General features: G+C 53.8%; 2 protein-coding genes across 4 annotated transcripts; one reads left to right on the top strand and one right to left on the bottom strand.

Annotated features, from left to right (window-relative positions):
- The first annotated feature begins 240 nt into the window (after nucleotides 1-240).
- On the top strand, nucleotides 241-10,513 carry PKLR (pyruvate kinase L/R). Of its 3 annotated transcripts, XM_028502732.2 has the most exons (13): nucleotides 241-394; nucleotides 627-638; nucleotides 925-964; nucleotides 1,541-1,723; nucleotides 5,419-5,510; nucleotides 5,604-5,735; nucleotides 5,883-6,069; nucleotides 6,443-6,713; nucleotides 6,836-6,986; nucleotides 7,267-7,419; nucleotides 7,514-7,680; nucleotides 8,418-8,599; nucleotides 9,220-10,513. In XM_028502732.2, the coding sequence occupies exons 1-13, from the start codon at nucleotides 266-268 to the stop codon at nucleotides 9,324-9,326; spliced, it is 1,806 nt and encodes a 601-aa protein (XP_028358533.1). In that variant the 5' UTR covers nucleotides 241-265; the 3' UTR covers nucleotides 9,327-10,513. The 3 variants fall into 3 exon arrangements, with proteins under 3 accessions (XP_028358533.1, XP_028358534.1, XP_035870934.1); XM_028502733.2 differs by lacking the exons at nucleotides 627-638; nucleotides 925-964 and having other exon boundaries at nucleotides 241-371; XM_036015041.1 differs by lacking the exons at nucleotides 241-394; nucleotides 627-638 and having other exon boundaries at nucleotides 858-964.
- HCN3 (hyperpolarization activated cyclic nucleotide gated potassium channel 3) lies at nucleotides 10,029-21,692 on the bottom strand. Its single transcript, XM_028502845.2, has 8 exons — nucleotides 21,211-21,692; nucleotides 16,542-16,971; nucleotides 15,502-15,663; nucleotides 14,841-15,059; nucleotides 14,289-14,435; nucleotides 13,475-13,715; nucleotides 12,486-12,650; nucleotides 10,029-12,034 (listed from the first exon to the last, which is right to left on the bottom strand). Exons 1-8 carry the CDS (start codon nucleotides 21,492-21,494, stop codon nucleotides 11,334-11,336), a joined length of 2,349 nt encoding a protein of 782 aa, XP_028358646.1. The 5' UTR covers nucleotides 21,495-21,692; the 3' UTR covers nucleotides 10,029-11,333.
- Nucleotides 21,693-22,649: the final 957 nt, after the last annotated feature.

The following is a 22,649-nucleotide window of genomic DNA, read 5'->3' as shown; positions in this document are numbered from 1 at the left end:
ATCCACTGAGCTATGCCAGCCAGGGTGAAAAATAAAAATTTTTTAAAAGAAAAAAAACTACCATGAAATATGAATGAGAGGGGGAATGCCGGAAGACAAGGGAAAAGAGCCAGTAGGTCTGGGGGAGGGACTCTGTGTGGAGACAGAGGCAGCCTACTGGGTGGGTCCCTTTTCTTCTCTCTGGCTCTCTGAGATAAGACCAGCAGTTTTGTCTCCTCTCCCCCTCTCCCTGCACTCTGGGCAGCCCGGCCCACACGCTGGGAGCATGTCGATCCGGGAGAATGAGAACAGAAAACCCCAACAGCTTTGGTCATGGATGTCCAAGTCCCAGAGGGACTTAGCAAAGTCCATCCTAATTGGGGCTCCAGGAGGTAAGAAGGGTCAACAGAAGTCAGTGAAAAGAAAGGGAAGAGTCCTGGCCAGGTAGCTGAGTAGGGGGGAATGTCAGCCCCAATGCACCAAGGTTGCGGGTTCAATCCCCTCTCAGGGTATGCACAAGAATCAATCAATGGATGCATCGATGGGTAGAACAACAGCTGGCTCTTCTGCTCTCTTTCAAATTAGTACATTAAAACATTTTAAAGAGGGGGAGGAAGGTGAGCATAGAATCAGGAGTGGGGGTGGAGGGTGCAGAAGATGTATATGTGCTGTCTAGGAGGAGTTTGGGGAGGGTCTGTGTTCACTGAGGTCTCCTCTGTGTTAAACTATGGACCCTGGTCTGGGCCTCTTCTATCAGGCAGGGAGGAAGGCAGAGAGGAACCCAAGGCATGGGAGTCACGGGGCACTCGCATGGTTTTTGGACTCTGGCCGCTGGTTCACGGGGCTTTCAGTGATGGGGAGACACTGGTGACACTTTAACCAGTAGGCAGAACCAATCCCCAGCCCACCGGGGCCTCATACCTCCGGCAGCCTAACGGTGTGGAGCAGATCGCCAGAGCCCAGCAGGCGTGCTGCAGCATGGAGGGTACGGCCAGAGCAGCCCCTCTGGGCTGAGTTAAGCTACAGGACCTCAGGACCTGGGTGAAGTAGAAACTGAAGGAGCTGAGGAAACTCAGAGGAGGGGATAGAAAAGCCAGCAATTGGAAGGAAAACAACAGGGACCTTAGAAAGGGGACTGGGTGATTCTGGGCCTGAACAGTGAGGTATCAAGGGTGGGGGGGCAGAGGCTGAGGCAGAGGGGAGTCAGCAGCCAAAGGGCAAGAAGTCGGGCAGTGTGGGGACCAGATAGCTGGACTTGAGCCTGGAGTTTGTCAGACCTGGGTGTGAATGCCATCTCTGTTACTTAGATGCTATATGATATTGGGCAATTTATTTAATCTTTCTTAGCTTCTCTCTTTCCTTATGTGTAAAATGGGAATCATTGTAGAGCATTTAACTACTTGCTTGATAGTATCCTTGTGACTATGTAAGATACTGTGTGCATAATGCTCCGTTCATAAGCAGTACTCCACAAGCACTGGAGAGGTGAGGGAAGGAACAGAGGGCGTGCTGAGATAAAGCAGGGAGAGCCAGGTGCCTATGCAGTCCCCTTCTACTGCAGGGCCAGCGGGGTACCTGCGGCGGGCCAGCGTAGCCCAACTGACCCAGGAGCTGGGCACGGCCTTCTTTCAGAAGCAGCAGCTGTCAGCTGCAATGGCAGACACCTTCCTGGAACACCTCTGCCTGCTGGACATCGACTCGGAGCCCGTGGCTGCTCGCAGCACCAGCATCATTGCCACCATTGGTGAGCACCCTCCATTCCCCGAAGCATCACTGGGCTTCTCGGTTGTTTTTCAAGGGGCTTCCTCATCTTTTGTCTCCTTTGAGACTTCTCCATGAGTCATTCATTCAGCAAAAGTTTTTGAAGGTTTTATTTATTTCTTTTAAGAGAAAGAGGAGGGGAGAGAGAAAGAGAGGGAGAGAAACACTGATGTGAGAGAGAAACGTCATTCTGTTGCTTCTCATATGGGTCCCGACAGGACAACACCAAAAGAAACCCAGGTGCATGGCCTGACTGGAGATCGAACTAGAGACCCGTTGGTTTGTGGGAGGAGGCCCAACCAACCGAGCCACATGGGGCAGGGTGTCATTCCGCAAATATTTGTCGAGCACTTGGGAGATAAGGTTTTGGGCCCTGGGAGTAGTAGGTCAGTGAAATGAACAAAAATCACTCCTCTTGGGGAGCTGACAATCTAGCCAGCTGAGATAATAAATAATAAGCACAATAAATTACTTAATATGTTAGAAAGTGATAAACAAGAGGGAGACCCAAAAAACAGAATTTATTTATTTAAAAATTGTGTATTTATTCTTACATGTTTAATTCAATCACCTTCAACGTTCTCTCCATTTGATACAACACACCTATCAAGACGTTTTCTCCGATGCTCAAAACGGGTTTTGAACTCTTTGATTTTGATGCCTTTTAAGTGCTTCTGCCATTTGTTTGTTTTGTCTCTTCCACATCAGCAAAATGTTTCCCTCTGAGGACATTTTTCATCCAGAGAAACAAAAAAAGCAGCTGAAGGCGAGACGGGGTGAATAGGGAGGGTGGGGCACAGGGGTCATGCTGTTTTTCGGTCAAAAACTGCTGAACACTCAGCGCGGTGAGGGCAGGTGCACTTCTAAATCCCCCATCGTGAAATGGGCAAATGCGTGAAAGAGTCTTCAAAAAAATTCACTAAAGCGGAACACAGCCTGTCCTAACAACACCTGGTGGTACACCGATACAAATGTGTTCCTAGAACACTCACTCACCCAGCAGGGGGAGTTGGTACTACAAGGGACCCGCCATCCAAAAAATCATTCTGGTTTTTCTGGGTGCCCCCTTCTATTGACCTGGCTGGTATGGCTCAGTTGGTTGGAGCATCCAGCAACCAAAAGGTTGCAGGTCCAACCTCCGGTCGGGAGCACACAAGAGGCAACTAATTGATGTTTCTCTCTCATATCGATGTTCCTTCTCCCTTCCTCTCTCCCTGAAAGCAATGAAAAAGGTCTTTGGGTGAGGATAAAAATAACAATAATACTCATAATAAGAGAAAGTGATTAATACTATGAAAGAAAGAACAATAGAGCATGCTGAAGATCATCAAAGGTGCCAGGGCAGGAGGCAGTCTGCAGTCCTACCGTCGGAGACAATCAGAGAAGCCACTATTTTGAAAGTCAGACCTGAGCGAAGATGTGGAGGAGGTGAGAGAATGACGGATGCAAGTGTGTAGGGAAGAGAGCTCCAGGCACAGGGAACGGTTGGCGCAAAGACCCCAAGTCAAGAAGGCTGGGATGGTGAGAAACCATCAAGGGAGAGAGAGTAGGGAAAATATAGGGATTTCAGGGGAGGGTAAGATCATGTAGGACTTGGTAGAATTTTTAGAATTTGAGTCGAGTTCCTCCAACTAAAATGGAAAACTATGGGAGAGTTTCGCGCAGGGAAACAACACGCCCTTGCTTACGTTTTCAGAGAACCGCTCTGGCTGCTATATTGAAAATAGATCGGAGGTGAGTTTGGAAGGAGGCGCAGAAGCTGCTCCTGCAGCATTTCCAGGTCAGACCAGGTAGTGGCAGTGGAGGGGTGAGAAGTCATCAGATCCTACTGAATGTAAACTGTAATTAAAAAAATAAAATTTAAGTTAAAAAAGATGTGGTCAGATTCTGAATGCATTTTGAAGGATTTCGCAATGGATTGGATGTAGGGTACGGTGAGGGTGAAAAAGGAGTGAAGGATGACTCCAAGGTTTTAGGTTCAAGGACTAGAAGGACGCGTTATCAGCTGAGCAGGAAAGACTGTTGTGGAGAGGTGGGGGTAGGAGAGAAGGTGTTCAGTTTGGGGAAAGGTGACTTTGAGATGCATGTTAGACACTCAACTGTGACACAGAATAGGCAATCAGGCACACAGCTCTGGGCGTGGAAGAGAGGTCTGAACTGAAGATATAAATTTGGGAAACAAAATTGGAGATAGAAGTTGTCAGCTTATAGATGGTATTTAAAGCCATAAAACTAGTCGAGACCATCGACGGAGTGAAAGTGAAATGACAGAGAGAATAGGACATCTAACGTTAAGGGCCGGGAGGAGCAAGTGAGGCTGAGAAGGAGAGCCTGTGAGGCAAGGCTGCATCCAGAGAGTGGTGTCCCAGAGGACAAGGAAGGAAGGCACGTCAAGAACACATACCCAGTGTCCTTGCTGGGTATGTGTCCCTGCTGATGGGCCAGCCAAGATAAGGACTAAGAACTGGCCATTAGATTTAGCAACAACACTGAGATTCTTGGTGACCTTGACAAGGGCAGAGGCAGTGGAGGGGGCGGGGGCTGTGGACACCTGACTGGAGTGGGTGCAAAGAATACGGGGTGGGGGACTGGAGGCAGCCAGGGCAGAAAGCTCTCACAACTTCTGCTGCAAAAGAGAGCAAAGAAATGGGACTGCAGCTGGAGGGGGAATTGGGAATAAGAGAATTTTTTTGATGGAAGAAATAGCAGCAGGTTTGCATGCTGATGAGAATGATCCACTTGAAAGGAAAACCCTGATGACATAGAGGACTGGAGAGTGGCTGAATCTGTCTTTGAGCAGGTGAGCAGGTGAGCAGGAGGAGGTCTAAGTGCAAGTACACGACATGGCTTTAGCCTCGGCTGGTGTGGCTCAGCTGGTTGGGTGTCATCCTGCAAATCAAAAGGTCGTGGTTTGATTCCTGATCAGGGCACGTGCCCAGGTTAGGGGTTCAGTCCCTAGTCAGGGTGAGTGCAAAAAGTGACGGATGGATGTTTCTCTCTCACATCTATGATTCTCTCTTTCTCTGTCTCCCTCCCTTCCCCTCTCTCTAGAATCAATAAAAGGGAAAAAAGAATTGGCTTTAGCTCTGGTTGGTGTGGCTCAGTGGACTGAATGCCCGCCTGTGACCTGAAAGGTCGTGGTTCAATTCCCAGTCAGGGCACATGCCTGGGTTGTGGGCTGGGTCTCTTGCACATTGATGTTTCCCTCCCTCTCTTGAAATGGGAACAAAGAATTGGCTTTAGGTAAGGGCTGGAGAGCTTGGCTCTCAGTTACACAGCTGTCCTGTCAACAAGCAGAAATGGGGTCCAACTCAATTCTCCTCAGGCAGAATGAGGCCTATCAGCTCTACAGCTCGTACCCATCCCCTGCTGTGCCTGGCTCACACACTGGGGTTACCCCCAAACTGCAGCCCTTACTTCACTGCAGACAGGGTTACCTCACTGGGACCTGGCTGAGGACCCTCCCCTCCAAGCGCCTCCTCCTCCACACAGGGCTGCCTCCCAAGGTGTGGGCTGCTGAGAGGAATGTAGTTTCTGACTTGTGAGCAGAGGTTGGTCAGGGAGTAAAGGTCAGGTAGCAAGACTTCTGTGGCATGCGGGGTCTCAGAGGGTGGTGGTGGGTCCGGTTGTCTCTCAGGTTTGGGGAGCAAGTTGTCCGAGGGAAATCTCTGGTTCCAGGGCCGGCATCTCGCTCCGTAGAGCGCCTCAAGGAGATGATCAAGGCCGGGATGAACATTGCTCGACTCAACTTCTCCCACGGCTCACATGAGGTTCGGGAAGGGGCCACAGGAGGCGGCGGGGTTAGAGGAAGCCCCGAGGTCGCGGCCACCTTCCCTTGAAATCTCCATCGGTTCTGTCACCAGTACCACGCTGAGTCCATCGCCAATGTCCGAAAGGCGGTGGAGAGCTTCGCAACTTCCCCGCTCAGCTACCGACCGGTGGCCATCGCTCTGGACACCAAAGGACCAGAGATTCGCACCGGGATCCTGCAGGGGGTGAGAGGCGGTCCCGTCGTGTCCAGTCGGCGGGGGCCAGCCGGGGGCTGCAGGGCGCGCGGGGTGGGGGGTGGTGGGTGGCAGCAGCCGCCCAGGGCGTGGGGCGTGGGGAGGGGCCGAACTCGGGACCCCTGGCTCTGCCCGCAGGGCCCGGAGTCGGAAGTGGAGCTCGTGAAGGGCTCCCAGGTGCTGGTGACCGTGGACCCGACGTTCCAGACGCGAGGAGACGCGAACACCGTGTGGGTGGACTACCCCAACATCCTCAGGGTCGTGCCGGTGGGGGGCCGCATCTACATCGACGACGGGCTCATTTCCCTGGTGGTCAGGAAAATCGGTGCGGACCCCCCCCCCCCCCCCCCCCCCCCCCGGCAGCGCCGAGCTGGGCGCGCGCTCTCCCCTCGGGCTCCCGCGTCGGCCGCGAACACCCGCCCCCACCCCGGCGTCCTAGTCCCAGGAGCCCCCAGCATCCAGACTCCTGGGCTCACCCTGGCTTGGGGCTGGACCGGCGGGCCGCCGTTTCTTCCACAGAAGTCCCCCCCCCCCCCCCCCGGTGCCCGTTCAGTGTGGAGCCCAGGCTGAGGGCAGAAGGACGAACAGAATGGGACGTGGTTTCTAACCCCTTGCGGGGTCCAAGCCCCTGTTCCCTGCGCCGCGGCTCTGCTCCCGACCTCGCCCCTGACCTCGGCTGGCTCTCTCCGTGCCCACAGGCCCAGAGGGGCTGGAGACCGAGGTGGAGAACGGCGGCGTCCTGGGCAGCCGGAAGGGCGTGAACCTGCCGGGCGCCCAGGTGGACCTGCCAGGGCTGTCCGAGCAAGACGCCCGGGACCTGCGCTTTGGGGTGGAGCATGGCGTAGACATCATCTTTGCCTCCTTCGTGCGGAAAGCCAGCGATGTAGCTGCGGTCCGAGCTGCTCTGGGGCCAGAAGGACAGGCCATCAAGATCATTAGCAAAATCGAGAACCACGAAGGCGTGAAGAAGTGAGGCTTGGCCTTTGTTCCCTATCGGGCCCTTAACAGCCCCGTAGCTCCTCCTCTTCTCCCGTCTCCTTTCCCTGGCTTCTCCCGGCTCTTCCCCAGCCCTGACCTCCCCCACCACCCAGGTTTGATGAAATCCTGGAAGTGAGCGACGGCATCATGGTGGCACGGGGTGATCTGGGCATCGAGATCCCAGCGGAGAAGGTTTTCCTAGCTCAGAAGATGATGATTGGACGTTGCAACTTGGCGGGCAAACCAGTTGTCTGTGCCACACAGGTCTGGAGTGAGCCTGAAGAGGGTGGGGCACTTTGTGGCTTTGGGGAACACCTGAGGGTGAACACCTGCACCTCAGGTCTCTAGCATATTTTGCGGTCCAGTGTTCCATCCTCAAGCAATGAAGTTAGGGAGAGATAGTGGGACCCCCATTTTCAGATAAGGACACAGTGTGTGGCTGTGACCCTGGCTTTCTGGGCACTCTGAGAGTGTGGATGTCAGAGAAGTAGCTTCCCTGATCGGAGTGTGGCTCCCACAGCTCTGACATCCAGCTGTCCCCCAGATGCTGGAGAGCATGATCAGTAAGCCCCGGCCGACACGGGCAGAGACGAGTGACGTGGCCAACGCTGTGCTGGATGGTGCAGACTGCATCATGCTGTCCGGGGAAACTGCCAAAGGCAGATTTCCCGTGGAGGCCGTTAGGATGCAGCATGCGGTAGGAGCTCATAATGCAAGGCAGATGGGTTGGACAGCCAAACCCCTGCAAGCGCCAGCGCCCCTGCTCAAGCCTGACCTCCTGGTGCCTGCAGATTGCCCGGGAGGCAGAGGCTGCTGTCTACCACCGGCAGCTGTTTGAGGAGCTGCGCCGGGTAGCACCACTGAGCCGCGATCCCACTGAAGTCACTGCCATCGGCGCTGTGGAGGCTTCCTTCAAGTGCTGTGCTGCGGCCATCATCGTGCTGACCACGACTGGCCGGTGAGAGGGACTCCGTGAGCACCAAGACAAGCCTTTGGGTCAGGGGCAGGTGGGGATGGGTCACAGGCTTGGGTTATGTTTTGTCATCGGAGATGAAAAATATTATTCTGGGGCAAGAGGAGAGGTGACTGTAAGACCACCTCTTACAGAAGCTGAGGTGGGGCCGGGAGAGGTGGACCTGGGACACACAGGGACTGTGCCAGTGGGCTCCAGGGGTTGAAGGGGGAGGCACATCACTGGACACATTGGCTTCCAGGCCATTCGGGCTCCTGGGCTCAGAAGCAAGTCCTTTGCATTTGGCCCACAAAGCCTTACCCTGCTGCGGTGTTGCAGAAGGGCCCAGAAGGTCTGAGTTCAAGTCTTTGCTCTGAAATGACACCTTGGGTAGGTTGCCCAGGCTCTACAGGCATCCTCGTGGGCCTGTGAGGATTAACCAGAGACCTGTTTAAGGTAAGTACCGTGTATAGGTTCCTCCTCAGAAAGGTTTTGTTTCTCAAAGAAGTTTTTCATTACTACTTCATTTGATGTACCCTTCGTTATATCTTTCTTGTGTGGTAAGAAAGGGGAGTATTCTTATACCCACTTAACAGGCTAGAAAAACCAAGGCCCAGAAAAATATGACTTCCCCGACTTGGGTCACACAGCTTGGCGCCGACAACTGGAACCAGAACCCAAGCTCTAGTTTCCTGACTCGGCGCTCTCTCACTCTCCGGGCTGACCTTCTCTGCCTCCTTCAGCTCAGCCCAGCTTCTGTCTCGGTACCGACCTCGGGCAGCGGTCATCGCTGTCACCCGCTCGGCCCAGGCTGCCCGCCAGGCCCACCTATGCCGAGGAGTCTTTCCCTTGCTCTACCGTGAACCTCCAGAGGCCATCTGGGCAGATGACGTGGATCACCGGGTTCAATACGGCATTGAAAGTGGTGAGTCCTCTAGACTTCCTCCCCACCCACCCTGGGTTTGTATCACGACCCCCCACCACTTTCCACACCCTCACAAAGGGCCTTGCCTCTATCCTCTGGTCCCGGATTTACTCTGTGAGGTTCACTAACACTCAGAGATGTTTTGGCCTCCATGGGGCATGCAGAGAGGAAGATGGTAGAGGGAGAGAGGTCAAGGCCTTTTCCAAGAAGTCAACCCAGCTGTCGCCTGCACCAGGGTGTGTGCCTGAGTGTGACATAAGGAGCAGGAGGTGAAAGGAGAAAGCGGACCTAGTCCCCTGCAGCCGAAATGAAAATCTGTTTTGAAACTGGCTATGATCATGCCCTGCCTCTTCCTGCTGGCCTAGCAACACGGGTGCACAGACTTGCTGCTCAGTGACCGCCCCCCCCCCCCCGTGCCATCCACGGACATACCTGCAGTTCTGATAATAATGCAGTGGTCACATTTCTTGTGGTGCTACCTGTGGTACACATGACACAGTTTGCCTCAGGCCCCTGCAGGGAGGGTGGGCCTGAGGGAGTAGAAGGTGGTGGCTGGTTCTCATTATAGGGCTGGCCTGGGTCTCTCAGTGGCTGATGGTTATCTTCTTCCCCTACCCCAGGAAAGTTTCGTGGCTTACTCCACGTTGGAGACCTGGTGATTGTGGTGACAGGCTGGCGACCTGGCTCTGGCTATACCAACATCATGCGAGTGCTGAGTGTGTCCTGAGATGCCCCTCCCCCTCGGAACCAGCCAGCTCTGGACCCCATCCCTCCTCCCCACGCCACCCACACCCTTCATCTGTCTTGTCTGCTCCCGGTCCTCCCCGCCTGAGGCCACGTCTGCCATCTAGCCACATTCCACAGTGCCCCTTCCCCCTCGCCACGCCACGCAGGCCCTCAGAGTCTGGCCATCTGGCAGCTCCAGTGGCGCGCCCAGTGCTCCCACCCAATGCTCTCAGCTGGACCCTAAGATGCTCTGAGCCTTTAATCCCAGCTTAACTGGTTAATTCTATTTCCCCAGGCTTCCCACACCTGGAGGTGGGGGAGAGGAGAACAGGGCAGTCGTGTCCAACCTCCACAAAACCACTATTTTAGAAATATTTCAGATCCACATGCAGTCTGGCGTTCTTGTACGTGGCCTTCTGGGTAATCTCTCTCCCAAGGACGGTGCCACTTCTTCCTTCATTAGAGCTAATAGTGATGTCAAAGCGCCGCCCTCTGGGGCAAGGCAGGGCGGATGGATACTGGGGAGCACAGCCTGTGACTGTCTTCGCAGCTTCGCCGGGGACTGCGGACCACTTTCCGGCCGCTCCCAGGGCCATCTCATGTCTTGTGGGGGTGAGGCGCCTCCTCCTGCACCCAGAAATTCCTTCTTTGTGCCCGCACACAAACCAGGAGCCGAAATGAGTGTCTCTATTTTCTTTTTTTAAACCCAGCTATTTGGAAGCAATTATAAAACTTTCCCCACATACCTCGTATTCCAGAACTCCACACCCAGAAGAAAAATGAGCTTTGGGGTCCCGGCCCCACATTCTTTGATGCTGTACAGTCGGCATGGCAACAGAGGGTAGGGGAGGGGTTCTGTTGTCCCTGAGAAGGCGGGGCGCTGGCTAGCCTGCCCTTTCCTAGGCTCAGGTACCTTGGGCCCTCACCTTACTCTAGCACCAACAGCAGACTCAGCAGGGAAAAGAAACTAAAAGGAAGAACATCCCCCACCTCCCCTGCCTCAGGCGGCCCTTCTGCCCCGACCTAAACAGGAACAGGGTCCCAGTATTGCTGCTGATGGGGCTGGACCAGGACCATGGGAACTGGTGTGGGGGAGGGGCGTTGCCCCTTCCTGGCTCCCTACTGGGAGGGGATGGGAGGGGGTGGATAAAGAAATTGGTCAATAAAATGCATTGATAATAAATAAAATTAGCAAATGAATAAATATAATCATTAAATAATTGAATAAATAAAAAAGGACGGGATGGAAAGAGAAAACATGCCATCTAAGGATTTAGCCACTTGGCCCTCTCTTGGGGTTCCTAGGCTAGCACACCAAATGAGGAGGTGCCAAACGTCCCTTAGCTTCCGGGGGGACACACTGGGGCAGGGACACAGGGAGGAGGTGGCTCCTGGTTCACAGAGAGACAGTCTACCACAGAGATGGAGCGCAAGGGACTTGGCAGGAGACATGTTCCCACTCAGAGGACGTAGGCAGGGAGGGGCCTACACACGGCAGCGAAGGCGGATGCCCACACTGGGGACCCCAAACATCTGTGGACAGCAATGGGCACGGGCAACTCGCCGGCTGTGCTGGGAGGACTGGGAGGTAACCGCTCCGGGCGGAGCCTGCGGAGCCTGCAGGCCCGGGCCAGGAAACAGACATCTAATTACTCGGCAGTGATGGCAATGGCAAGTACTTGTGCTTAATAAGGTGGAATCATGAGCCCGGGCCTGCACCTGGCAGGACCGTGGCTGGGGGAATACCTTTGTCAGAGTGCTTAGTCTCTTCTGTTTGGCAGTGGAGACACAGTATTAACACGGTGCCTTGAACGTGGTAGGTGCTCAGCTCATCTGATGAATGGGCAAATGGGTCAGGAGGCAGCAGGGGCCTGAGAGGATGGAAACTATCTTCTTGGCAGTAAAGGGAGATATTCCCATAGGGCAGTGTTTCGGGCCCCCTTGGCCTTCCCAGGAGGCATCTGCCTTCAGGCACACACTGCTGCACTCCAGGAATTACCTAAGGGTTTCACATGTTGGCAGAGAGCTGGGGGCCTCTAGGGGTGGCTGGCCCAGGCACTGGTGGCCTAAGGGGCTGGGCTGTTCCTGGAGGATTGGTGAGGAGCCCTGATGGGGCCAGTCGCTCACTTCCTGAGCCCTTACGCCCAGGAGAGCCGTCACCTACTGCCCGCTGAGGCAGAGAGGGCTGGGAGGCTGAGAGTGGGCGGCCCCGAGGTCCTAGTCGCCGCCCACCTCCTCCCGGGGTGGGGCCCAGCAGGGACACCTGGGAGCGCCCAGCCTGGGACAGGCTGGCATGGAGAGTTCTGGCAGGTGGGGCAGGCAGGCGGGAGGTGGACGCCCACGGCCCTCGGACCAGCAGAGGGCCAGGTCGGACAGGCACCAGTGGAGAAGCTGGAGAGCCTGATGAGCATCGCGCAGAGCGAGCAAGGAGGGTGGCTGGAGAGTCTGGGGAGAGGGGCAGGGGTCCCCGCTGGTGAGTTAGGGCAATGGCCACATTGGAGGTCACAGCAGCTGCCTGCAGGGGCGCATGCACCAGTGGCTCCCACAGCACTGGCTTTCCACTGAGCCGTGCTCCCGTGCCCGGGGCCAGGCCCTGAACACCCCGAGCCATATCCCTGTCATGCTGCACCAAGTGCTGCTCCATGATGCCGCCGCTGCTGCCAGGACTTGGCTCAGAGCGCTTCCGCTGCAGTATGGAATTCTTCTTACCTAGAGGTTGTCCCAAGAGGGAGAAGGGAAGGATAGTGAAGGAATCAAAGATGAAGGTTGAATGTCAAAGAATTGGAAGGTCAAGCGATGGCAGTGGGCGAAGGAAGGGATAAGGGCCAAGAGCGTGGAGGTGGAGGTGGACAGACGCGGGTGCAGGAAGAGGGTCAGGGGATGAGTGTGTATCACAGGAGGTGAAGGACAGGGGCTTAGGGAAGGAGAGCTCGGGGCATGCGGACGTGGGGCGATCTCTCCAGGGGTGAGACATGCTGAGCTGCAAGGGCAGTGAGCCACAGCATTGAAGGGCCTCTGGGGGCATTTACTGGGACTGGGGTGGGCCGGGGCAGGACACTGGAGTGGGAGAGCATGGGCCCTGGGACAATGGGGCTTCTTGCTGTGGACACGGGGGAGGGCCCAGGTTGGACCCAGAGAAGGCCCGGCGGACAGGCCTCACCAATACGCCGCAGTCTGTCCAGGGCCACGGTCTCGAAGGCCCGGCGCATCATGGGGAACTCCTCGAGCACAGCATTGAAATGGTCCACGCTGAGTGAGTAGAGGCGACAGTAGGTGTCAGCTCGCACGCTGGCTGTGCGCCGGCCCCGAGTCAGGAGACAGATCTCTGCCAAATTTGGGAGGAGGCCTTCAGAACCGCTGTCCCCAGAACGCCCTCTCACCGGGCCTGCAGCAGCTGCAGCATCCTCTGGCTCCTCCCCAGATGGGAAAAACTAGTGTTTACTCATCCACCCCGGGGTCCCTGAATGCTCCAAGCCTCCCAAGCCTGCCACTCTCCAGACCTGCACAGTTACCGTCCTCACTCTCGAAGTTAAAGCTGACAATCAGGCAGGTCTCGCTGGCCCCGCCCCCAGCCATTCCACTCCACTCTAATTTCCACCCACCTCCGCTGCTCTGTCCCAAGGGGTAGGCTTGGGGAAGCACCCCTTCAAACGAACACCAAGGACAGCCCAGAAGGAGGAAAGCAGTGCCACAGGGCAAAGGGCAACACTACGGAAATGCTGGAGGGTGTTGGGTGGTTTGGAGACTGAGAGATTTTATGAGCTTCAAATCACCTCGGGCAACAGCTGGTGGAACTACCCCCAGTGCAATAGGCTGGGGCCCTGAATCACACCACCAGGGAGCCCCGGGGACAGCACTGCTTTATTACTCTCTGTCCCTCATGGGATCCTTGGAGTTCACCAGTTATGGGTTCTAAAAGGCCCACTGGCTCAGAAATTTTCAACCTGGTTCTGCCCTGGAATCTCTTAAGAAGCTTCTTAAAATTACAGAGCCCCAGGGCCCAGGCCCTGAGATTCTGATTAAGGCAGCCTGGGGCGGCACTGGAGCTCCGTGACTCTGCAGCGTGGCCAGGCAGGGACCCTGATCCAGGGGAGCATTTGCCCTCATCCTCTGCTCCAGTCCCCCCCACCCTTCCTGAGGCCTGCTGACCCCCAAAGTAGGATCCATCAGTGAGGCGGGTGTCCCGGGCGCCACGTGCCAGCACGCTGAGCAGCCCGTGCTGGATGAAGTACATCTTCCTGCCCACAGAGCCCTCACGCACCACGAGGTCCCCCGGCTGGAAGACCTCAAAGCGCAGCTTGGTGAGCACCGCCGTGACGAAGCTGGGGTCGGCATGGGCGAACAGCGGCATGTGGGCCACCAGGCCCCTGCAGGTGAAGTTAATGATCTCCTGGGAAGGGGAGGGGCCTGTCAGACAGGCTGTGCCCCCTGCCCCAAGGTGCCCTCATCGAGCTCATCTGGCTCCAGAGGTCCCACCCGGGGTTATGATATGCAAAGATGGGGATGCTTCTGGGGGCCTGGGACCATCCCTAAGCTCCTGTCATCAGAGTGCTCCCATGAGCTCTTGAGGGACCATCCCCACAAAAACAGATCCCTGATGCCCCTTCCCTTGTACACTTCGCCCTCATAAGAAGTCCAAGGCCCTGGCCATGTAGCTCAGTTGCTTAGACGGATGTCCCGATGCACCATGGTTTTGGATTCTATCCCCGGTCAGGGCGCGCACAAGAATCAACCAACAAATGCGTAAGTAAGTGGAACAACCTGTCTATCTGTCTGTCTGTCTGTCTCAAATCAATTAGTAAAAAAAATTTTTTTAAAGAACTTCAAGAAAGAACTTCACCCCTGGAAGTCCCCCAAAGCCTGGCCTCCCATGAGGCCTTCTGCTGACCAATATCTTCCACCCCAGGTGGCATCCTAGAAGCCCAGGTCCTTGACGAGCTACCAGGGCCCTGCTCAGTCCTACCTCCCGCAGCGGCTCACTCAGCTCCCCGAGGATGCTCTCCTCATCGAACATCTTGCCCTGGTAGCGGTGCTCATAGTACTCGTGGATGCGCTGCCGCGTGTCAGCTGGCAGCTTGTGGAAGGACATGTACTGCTCCACCTGCTTGTACTGCAGGGCCAGCCAGTGGCCAGCAGGCAAGAGGACACAGAGGCAGATGCGGGGCCAGAACAGTGGAAGCAGGTGCAAATGGAGGGAGGTCACAGACGTGGGCCAAACTCAGAAAAGTGAAACATGGAGACAGAAGGAGACACACAGGGCCCCAGAAGGACAGATGGATGATGGTGGACACAGGGAGGACACAAAACACAGTCACAGGCAGAGGAGGGGCCCAAGGACAGGGGTATAGGTCCAAACAAAAAAAAATGGTACACACAGGGGCACGGGACAAATGGACATTGGGCAAGGAAGGACACAGAACCAACAAGGGTGTGCGTCAGAATGGGCCTCGAGTTCAGCTGCCCAGCCTCCGGCACCCCTTCATGCCCTCCCCTTCCTTCTCCTGTCCCTACTGACCTTCTCTTGGTACTGACGCCGGGAGGAGTCCAAGGACTGGATGAGGGCAGTGGCATGGCCAATGAACATGGCATAGCAGGTGGCGCCCACAATCATGCTGAGCATGGTGAGCCAGACGTCAGGCATGCCGACAGGTGCCTGCTGCCCGTAGCCGATGCACAGCATGTGGCTCATGGCCTTGAACAGGGCGTGGGAGTACTGGCGGCCCCACGAGTGGTTCTGGAGGACAAAGTATTGCACAGCTGGGCAGAGGGCCCTCATAGCCTTGTTCTCCCCCTGGCCGGCCCTTTCTCTCTCTCTCTCTCTCTCTCTCTCTCTTTCTCAGTCCTTCTACCCGCCCCCTTCATTTCAGATGTACCTCCAAGGAGGCACTTAGGTTTGATTCTGGGGAGCCCTGAGGCAGAAGGGGCCTCATTTGCAGCTTGAGGGCCTCAGTTTCTGCGTAGGCTTTCTTCCCTGTCTTCTCCCTCCAACACACAAACACTTCCTCTGGGTCTCTCTCCCCTCTCCTCTCATTTCCCCGCCACCTCACTCCTGTCTTCTCCCTTGGACATCCACCTCTCCAGCATCCCCCACCTCTTGCCCCCTGTGGTCATCCCACCACTCAGGCAGAAGAGCCCTTTGAATGCCCAGGAGAGGCAGAGCTGTGGGGAGATCTCACCACCATGTGGTTGATGGACACCCAGCAGTCGGGAGGGAAGTCCTGCAGCATGGGGACCAGGAACTGCAGACAGCCATCCCAGTGGCAGAGCAGCAGCATCATCCCGATGAGGTTGAAGATGCGAACCACAGCACTGGCCAGGTCATAGGTCATGTGAAAGATCTGAGGATTCCGAGGAGGGGCCACTGTGGACAGGAACCCTTCCTGACGGTCCTCCACCATTCCCAGCCTTACAAATTCTCTCTTTGAATTTCCCCAGCCCCGTGAATTTAAAAAAGTGGCCATTATTGTGTGGAGCTTTTCAGCACACAAATATAGCTAATACAAAGTAGTAGTCTGTGTTACTACTCTCATCTTATAAATAGGAAAATTGCTGCCAATGATGTGCCCAGAATCACAGTGTCACAGCAGAGACTGGAAAAGGCTGCTGCACAGGCTGCCAAAGTGCAGCCTGGAAACGAGGAGAGGTGGCATTTCACAGCATGACATCCCCAGGGCATGGGGATAAGGCTTAAAGCCAGCAGCCCTCTTCCCTTCCAATAATAACAGGTAATTTGCTGAGAACAAGTGCTTTACAGATATTAACTCCTTATCACACGTAAGTGTATGTAATGCTTCGTTTTATAGAAGAGGAAACGAGTTCTCATATAGTAAACAGTAAAGCTGGAATTTGACCTTAGGCAATGACATTGCAGAGCCCACACTCCCAACCACGAAACTCTGCTGCCCGGAAGCTGAAACTCCAGCCTCCTTCACACCCTGCAGTTCCTAGCTCTCCTCCCACATCTTCCCCCCAGAGTCCAACTGACCCTCAAGTATTTGTCCAACAGCTGTGCTCCAGCCTCCCGCACCACCATCCTCACCTGGGGACCCCATCCCCCGACCCTCATTCTCTTCCTGACTCTCCCTCACCAACTTTGGAGAGAGCCCACCCTTGGAAGCTCCACACCTCTGCCCACCCCATAAAGTCGCCACGAGTCCCACCCATAGCACTGTCCTGGAGAAGTCTGTGAGCCTCCCTGCCCACCTCCCCACCCCACCTCCTCCCACTGGTGTATGTAGCGGATGAGGCGGGAGAGGCGGAGCAGCCGCAGAAGGCTGAGGATCTTGGTGAAGCGCACTATGCGTAGGGCCCGCGCTGTTTTGTAGACCTCGGCGTCCAGTCGTGGCTCCAACTCCACCACCAGGAAGATGTAATCCACGGGGATAGAGGAGATGAGGTCAACCAGGAACCAAGTGCGCAGGTAGCGAGTGCGGATGGCCTGCGGTGCCAGCAGGATCTCGGCGCCCTCCTCTACCACGATGCCCGTGCGGAAGTTGAGCACCAGATCCAGCAGGAAAAAAGTGTCCGAGAGGACGTTGAAAACGATCCAAGGTGGAGAGTTCTCCTCTTTGAAGAAGGTGATGCCCACAGGCAGCACAATGAGGTTCCCCACCATCAGCAGGAGCATGATCAGGTCCCAGTAAAACCTAAGGTGGGGTGGGGTAGGGAGGAAAACCGCAGTGACATTCCGCCAACACCCTCGACTAACCGCAGGCAGTCTGACCTGGCCAAGAGTGGGCAAAGGTACAAAAACATGGATGGCCATTTACAGCAGATGGGGATGTAAATTGGGACCACCCTTTAGGAAAATATTTTTGTAATATCTAGTAAAGTTGAATATTTGCATTCCCAGCAATTCCATATAACTCGAGAGGGTATACGAGGGGGAACCCCCCCAAAAAACAGAATTATGTTCTGTAGGGTGAGCCCCCCCTTTTAAAATATTTTATTTATTTATTTTTAGAAAGAGAAGAGAAGGAGAAAGAGGAGGAGAGAAGTATCAATGTGTGGTTGCCTCTGATGCACCTCCGCACTGGGGACCTGGCCTGCAACCCAGGCGTGTGCTCCCACTGGGAATCACACTCGTGGCCCTTTGATTTGCAGGCCTGTGCTCAATCCACTGAGCTACACGTCAGGGTTAGTGGACCCCTTGTAGAACAGTCTTCTTCTGCTAGCTGAGTGTTCTAGGAACACACCTGTACCAGTGTACCACCTGGGGCCGTGAGAGGCTGTATTTGGCTTTAGTGAATTTTTTAAAAGATATTATTTATTTATTTTTTAGAGAGGGAAGGGAGGGAGAAAGAGAGAGAGAGAAACATCAATGTGCAGTTGCTGGGGGTCATGGCCTGCAACCCAGGCATGTACCCTGACTGGGAATTGAACCTGCAACTCTTTGGTTTGCAGCCCGCACTCAATCCACTGAGCTACACCAGCCAGGGCTAGTGAATTTCTTTTTGAAGACTCCTTCAATGTGTTTGCCCATCTCATGATTGGGGAATTAGGAGCGCACCTGCCCACACTGCACTGAGTGTTAGGTGGTTTTTGACCAAAAATGTCATGACCCGGGTGTCCCACCTCCCTCTTCACCTGATCTCACCTGGAGCGACATATTTTTGTTTGTTTGCTTCCCCAGAGTAAAAAAAGTCCTCAAAGGCAAATGTTTTGCTGATGTCGAAGAGGTGAAATAAAAAACAGCAGAAGCACTTAAAGACATCAGAATTGATGAATTCAAAAAACTGTTTTGAGCAGTGGAAAAAAATGCCTTGATAGTTGTATTGCATCAAATGAAGAGTACTTTGTAGATGACTGAAGTTTAAACATGTAAGAATAAATTACACAATTTTTTATAAATAAATTCCAGGGGGGGGGTTACACCCCCCACCCATATGCAGGAATAGCAGCATTAAGTCTGGAAACAACCCGATGTCCATCAATAGGAAAATACAGATAAATTAGATAAATACACTGTGATAGAGTCATGCCTTGAAATACCATACAACTGTGAAATCACTCCACTGCAGCTACATTCTGCATTATGTATGAATGAATCTCACAACTTTAATGTTGATCCAAAAAAATAAGGTACAAAAGTATACACACCGGATGATTCCACTTGTACAAAGTTCCAAAACAGCCAAACTAAACTCTATAATTTAGGGATTCACAGGAAAATTGTGAAACTATAAAGAAAAATAAGGAGATGAGTACCATGGAAGTTCCAATAATGGGTTTGGGAAAGGAATGTGAGAGCAGTAGGGAGGCTTCTGGGTGCCAGCAATACAGTCTCTCCTGACCTAGAGAGTTGTTACACGGGAGTGTGCCCTGGAATGACATATCTATACCTCACTATATAGTGTACTACTCTCTCTAAATACCTACTGTTCAGGTATACAGACTATGTATCTGCTATATATACCATATATACATATATATTCATACATCTCCATATAATCATATATATCTCCACATACATATACATACATATTTTTTCTTAATATACAGAGTGGGGCAAAAATAGGTTTACAGTTGTTTATATGGAAAACAATGCAATACTTAATAAATAATAATACAAGAATAAATTGTTTCACATACTCACAACTGGAAACCTACATTTTGTCCTACCCTGTATATAATATATGTGCACTATCTTTAGTATATATGTGTGTATATATATATATATGATCTATGTCACTATTATGAAATCTTTTTAAAGTTAAAAATAAAGATAAACTACCCTGTGCTAACTTTATAGGGTTGTTGTAAAAAATATGCACTGAGCCCTGCCTGGTGTGGCTCAGTGGACTGAGTGCCAGCCTGTGAACCAAAGGGTCGCCAGTTTGATTCCCAGTCAGGGCACATGCTTGGGTGGTGGGCCAGGTTCCCAGTGGTGGGGGCACACAAGAGGCAACCACACACTGATGTTTCTCTCCCTCTCTTTCTCCCTCCCTTCCCCTGTCTCTAAAAATAAATAAATAAAATATTTTTTAAAATATGCACTGAGTCAATGGATGTGAAAGTGCTATAAAAGCACTAGTTTGTGTTATGACTCACCACTCCTTATCCTGAGATTTCTGAAGAGGTTGGAGCTTCTCCCAGCTATCTTCCCTTTGGTGGTCTGGGATTTCACGCTTTTCCCAGCATTTCCCACCCCAACCCTCCTCCTCAACACAGTTGGACCCATGGTTCCTGTTTCTCTGCTGGGATCTGCTCATCTGTGTCCCAGAGTGGGGATGATCTCACCTGCCTCCATCTGAACTGAGCTCTTTGAGGATGCCCCTCCCCCTCCACAGCACCTCAGACAGGGCTGTGCATACAGAGAAGCTCCATAGGTGATCTTGAAGGAATAAGACTTGAAGCTCTGCAGTCCTTTCCTCCCCTGACCTCCTCGTGTCTACTGAGACTCTTGCTGCACCTCAGCAAGGACATGGGCAGGGGAGAGCCACAATGCTGTAGTGAAAGCTGTGGGAAGAAGACGTCAGAGGAAGCTAGGTGAAGCCCTCTTTCAAAAAAGAAAATCACTGGTCAATCTGAGGGTTGCAATGAGCAGTGATAGTTTTAACTCCAGGACACACTTAATTACAGCATCTACCCAGGACCCAACTCCTCCTGACTCTGACTGCAAAATCAATTATTTTAGCCCCTGAAAGAAGCTTGGCAGTCCCCAAGTCCAAGTCTCCAGGCAGTGTCTTAGACTGGGTGCTTTCAATCAACAACAAATCCTCAACCCTCTCCCACTCCCTCCTGAGCCACTGGAGAAATCCTATACCATGAGCTGGGGGAGGAGAAAGAAGTTTTGCCTAGCCATAGAGCATCCTCACTGCCTGACCCACAGACGGTCACAAGCCTGGTGGGTGATGCAGCAGAGAGGACAGAGAAGAAACACAATAATGAGGAGACACTGCTTCTGGCGACACATCTGAAGGTCAAATGGGAGAAGGGAGGGAGATACATAGGAGACTAGGAAGGGTGCAAGGTGGGGTGAGAATGAGGCAGTAAAGAAGACGGGAGTGGGAGAAACAATGGGTGAAAGGAACATTTAAGCAATGTGTATGAATGTGGATTCAAGATGATGTCTTAGTCTCCAACTGTGTTTCCAGACTCCTGATTCACACCTCATCCTTTCAGCTCATTTTGCTTCTCAGGTTAGGTGCTTTGCACACATCCTCACCTCATCCAATAGCTGTCCTTCATTTCCCGCAAGGACAGGGCTGCTCGCCTCCCCTAGCGCCCTTGATGTAAAGGTACAGCTAGACGGGGACTATGAAATGGCCCCGCCCCCACCCTCGCCCTTCTCTCTGGTGGTGGCCATGACCCCGGTGTTGCTGCCCCAGTCGCTGTGAGTCCCAGCCCGGCTCTGCCACATCCTGACTTCAGCACCAGGGACAGCTGCCAGAACTGTTTGTACACCCCCGCCACCCCTCCAACAGCGTCCCTGGTTTTCCTGGTAGCTTGCCCTGTTGAACTAGGCAGGTGCTGAGGGTGGAAGTGGGGGGTCAGGGGAAAAATAGTTGAGCTCGGATTCTCCCTCACCCTGACCCTGAGCCTTGGAATATGACATAATTGCCCAGATATCTAGCAAAAAGTACTAGAGGAGGCAAAGATCCTAATTCCAGTAGTCCCTGTCGTCCAGGTGGGGTACTGGGGTGCTGGGGTCCTGAAACGGGAAATCCAGGTCTCCGGGTCTGCTTGTTTCTTCCGGCGCTCCCAGCCTGAGAAGTCACTCAGAATTCCCAGGCTAGGTTAGAGGAAGTGACTCTTTTATCCCACCCGGGGACCCCTGGGCCGGAAATGAAATGACTGTGGAGGGTAGGGCGGGTCCAGTCCGCAGGTCTCGGCCGTGGGGATGGTATCTGTGTCCCCCGCCCTCCCTGCCGAGCCCCCAGTACCGGAAGTCGCTGTAGGGATGGATGATCCAGGCCCCCGCTGACTTGACCCGTTCCTGTTCGATTTCCACTGCTTTGTGGCTGCCGAATACGCGAAGGGAGAACTTGTTGACCGTGGGCTGGAGCAGTGTCCCAAGCTGCCTCCTCTTGGGTTCGGGGCCAGATGAAGATCCGGGGAGCTGTCCCGCGGTGGCAGTGGCAGGCACCGGGGTAGCAGGAGGCCCCGCCTCCAGCCCAGGGGTCGCCCCGTCGCTGGCCCCCATCGTCGGCCGCGGCTCCGCCTGCATGATGCCCCACCACTTATACTCTTGGCCTCCTAGACCCTGTCGCGGCCATCCTGGACACCCCGGACCCTCCCACAGTCAGAGCTGGCGCAGTCCGCGGGCACGAAGCATAGGCGTAGTCGACTCGGAACTGCCGACGCGCGGGGCAGAAGGGGTGTGGGGGACAGACTCTCCCGCCAGCTGTGAGCGGGTTGTGCTGCGCCCCCTGGCGAGGTCCGCGCGAAAGCTGGGCCGAGCATGTGGGGGCGGGGCCGTCCGCGAGCCAGCCCCCTAGGGGGCGAGGTCAATTAAGTCGATATTACTGAGGGATTCCGGGATGGGTGTGGCTTACTGAATAGAGGCGGTTCTCCAAGTGTAATTGGAGAAGGGGAAACGCAAGAGGAGCCACCGAGAGGGTGTGGCCTAGGGCTGACAGGCTTTTATTCCTTGAGCGCCAGGAAGGTGACACTGCGTGTAAGTGGCGGGAAAACCGGACTCAGGTTGTAACTGGTGAAGCTAAGGAGGGCGAGGGATTAGGTACCAATGGAAGAGGCTTTGGAGATTCGTCTTCCCCACTCTCGCTTATGAACTACCCTGTATTCCACTTTCTCTCAGCACTCTAGGCATATTCCTTTCTTCTGTGCTCCATACTGCTCCCCCTGGCATTTCACTTTCTGAATTCTTTCTGCCAACCTTCACCAAATGTGAGTCTGCTCGTCACTGAGTGGATGATGAGAATACAACAGTTGGTTCAGATCTCATTTCCTCTAGGAAACCTAGAGACACATTTCAAAACTTCCTTTCCCCAGGTAGGGTGTAATTTAGAGCTTTCCAACAGTGTCCAGGTCACCACTGTCTGTAACCACTCTTGTCACAAGGCTGCCATTATCCATTGACAGGTGTTTTTCTCCCATTAGACTGTAAAGCTCTGAAGAACAAGGGCCTTGCTTCTGGCACAGTGCTGGACACATATTGGACACTCAGTAAATGCTTGTCGAATGAACGAATGATCTCGGGGTGTTCTTGGAGGAGGGGGTAAATTTGCCATTCTGTTCTCTCAGCCCTTAATTACACTTTCTCTTCTATTTTAGAGAACTTTTCCTAAACGGTTTCTGGCTAACTGATCTAATTTCCATTTGAGAATCCTCCATCCCAGTTCCTCTCTGATACTCTGACTTT

This window comes from Phyllostomus discolor, chromosome 14, assembly GCF_004126475.2.
Source record: "Phyllostomus discolor isolate MPI-MPIP mPhyDis1 chromosome 14, mPhyDis1.pri.v3, whole genome shotgun sequence".
Classification (NCBI taxonomy): Eukaryota; Metazoa; Chordata; class Mammalia; order Chiroptera; family Phyllostomidae; genus Phyllostomus; species Phyllostomus discolor.
The sequence above is the reverse complement of the archived record's forward strand: the minus strand, read 5'-3'. Positions and strand labels throughout refer to the sequence as shown.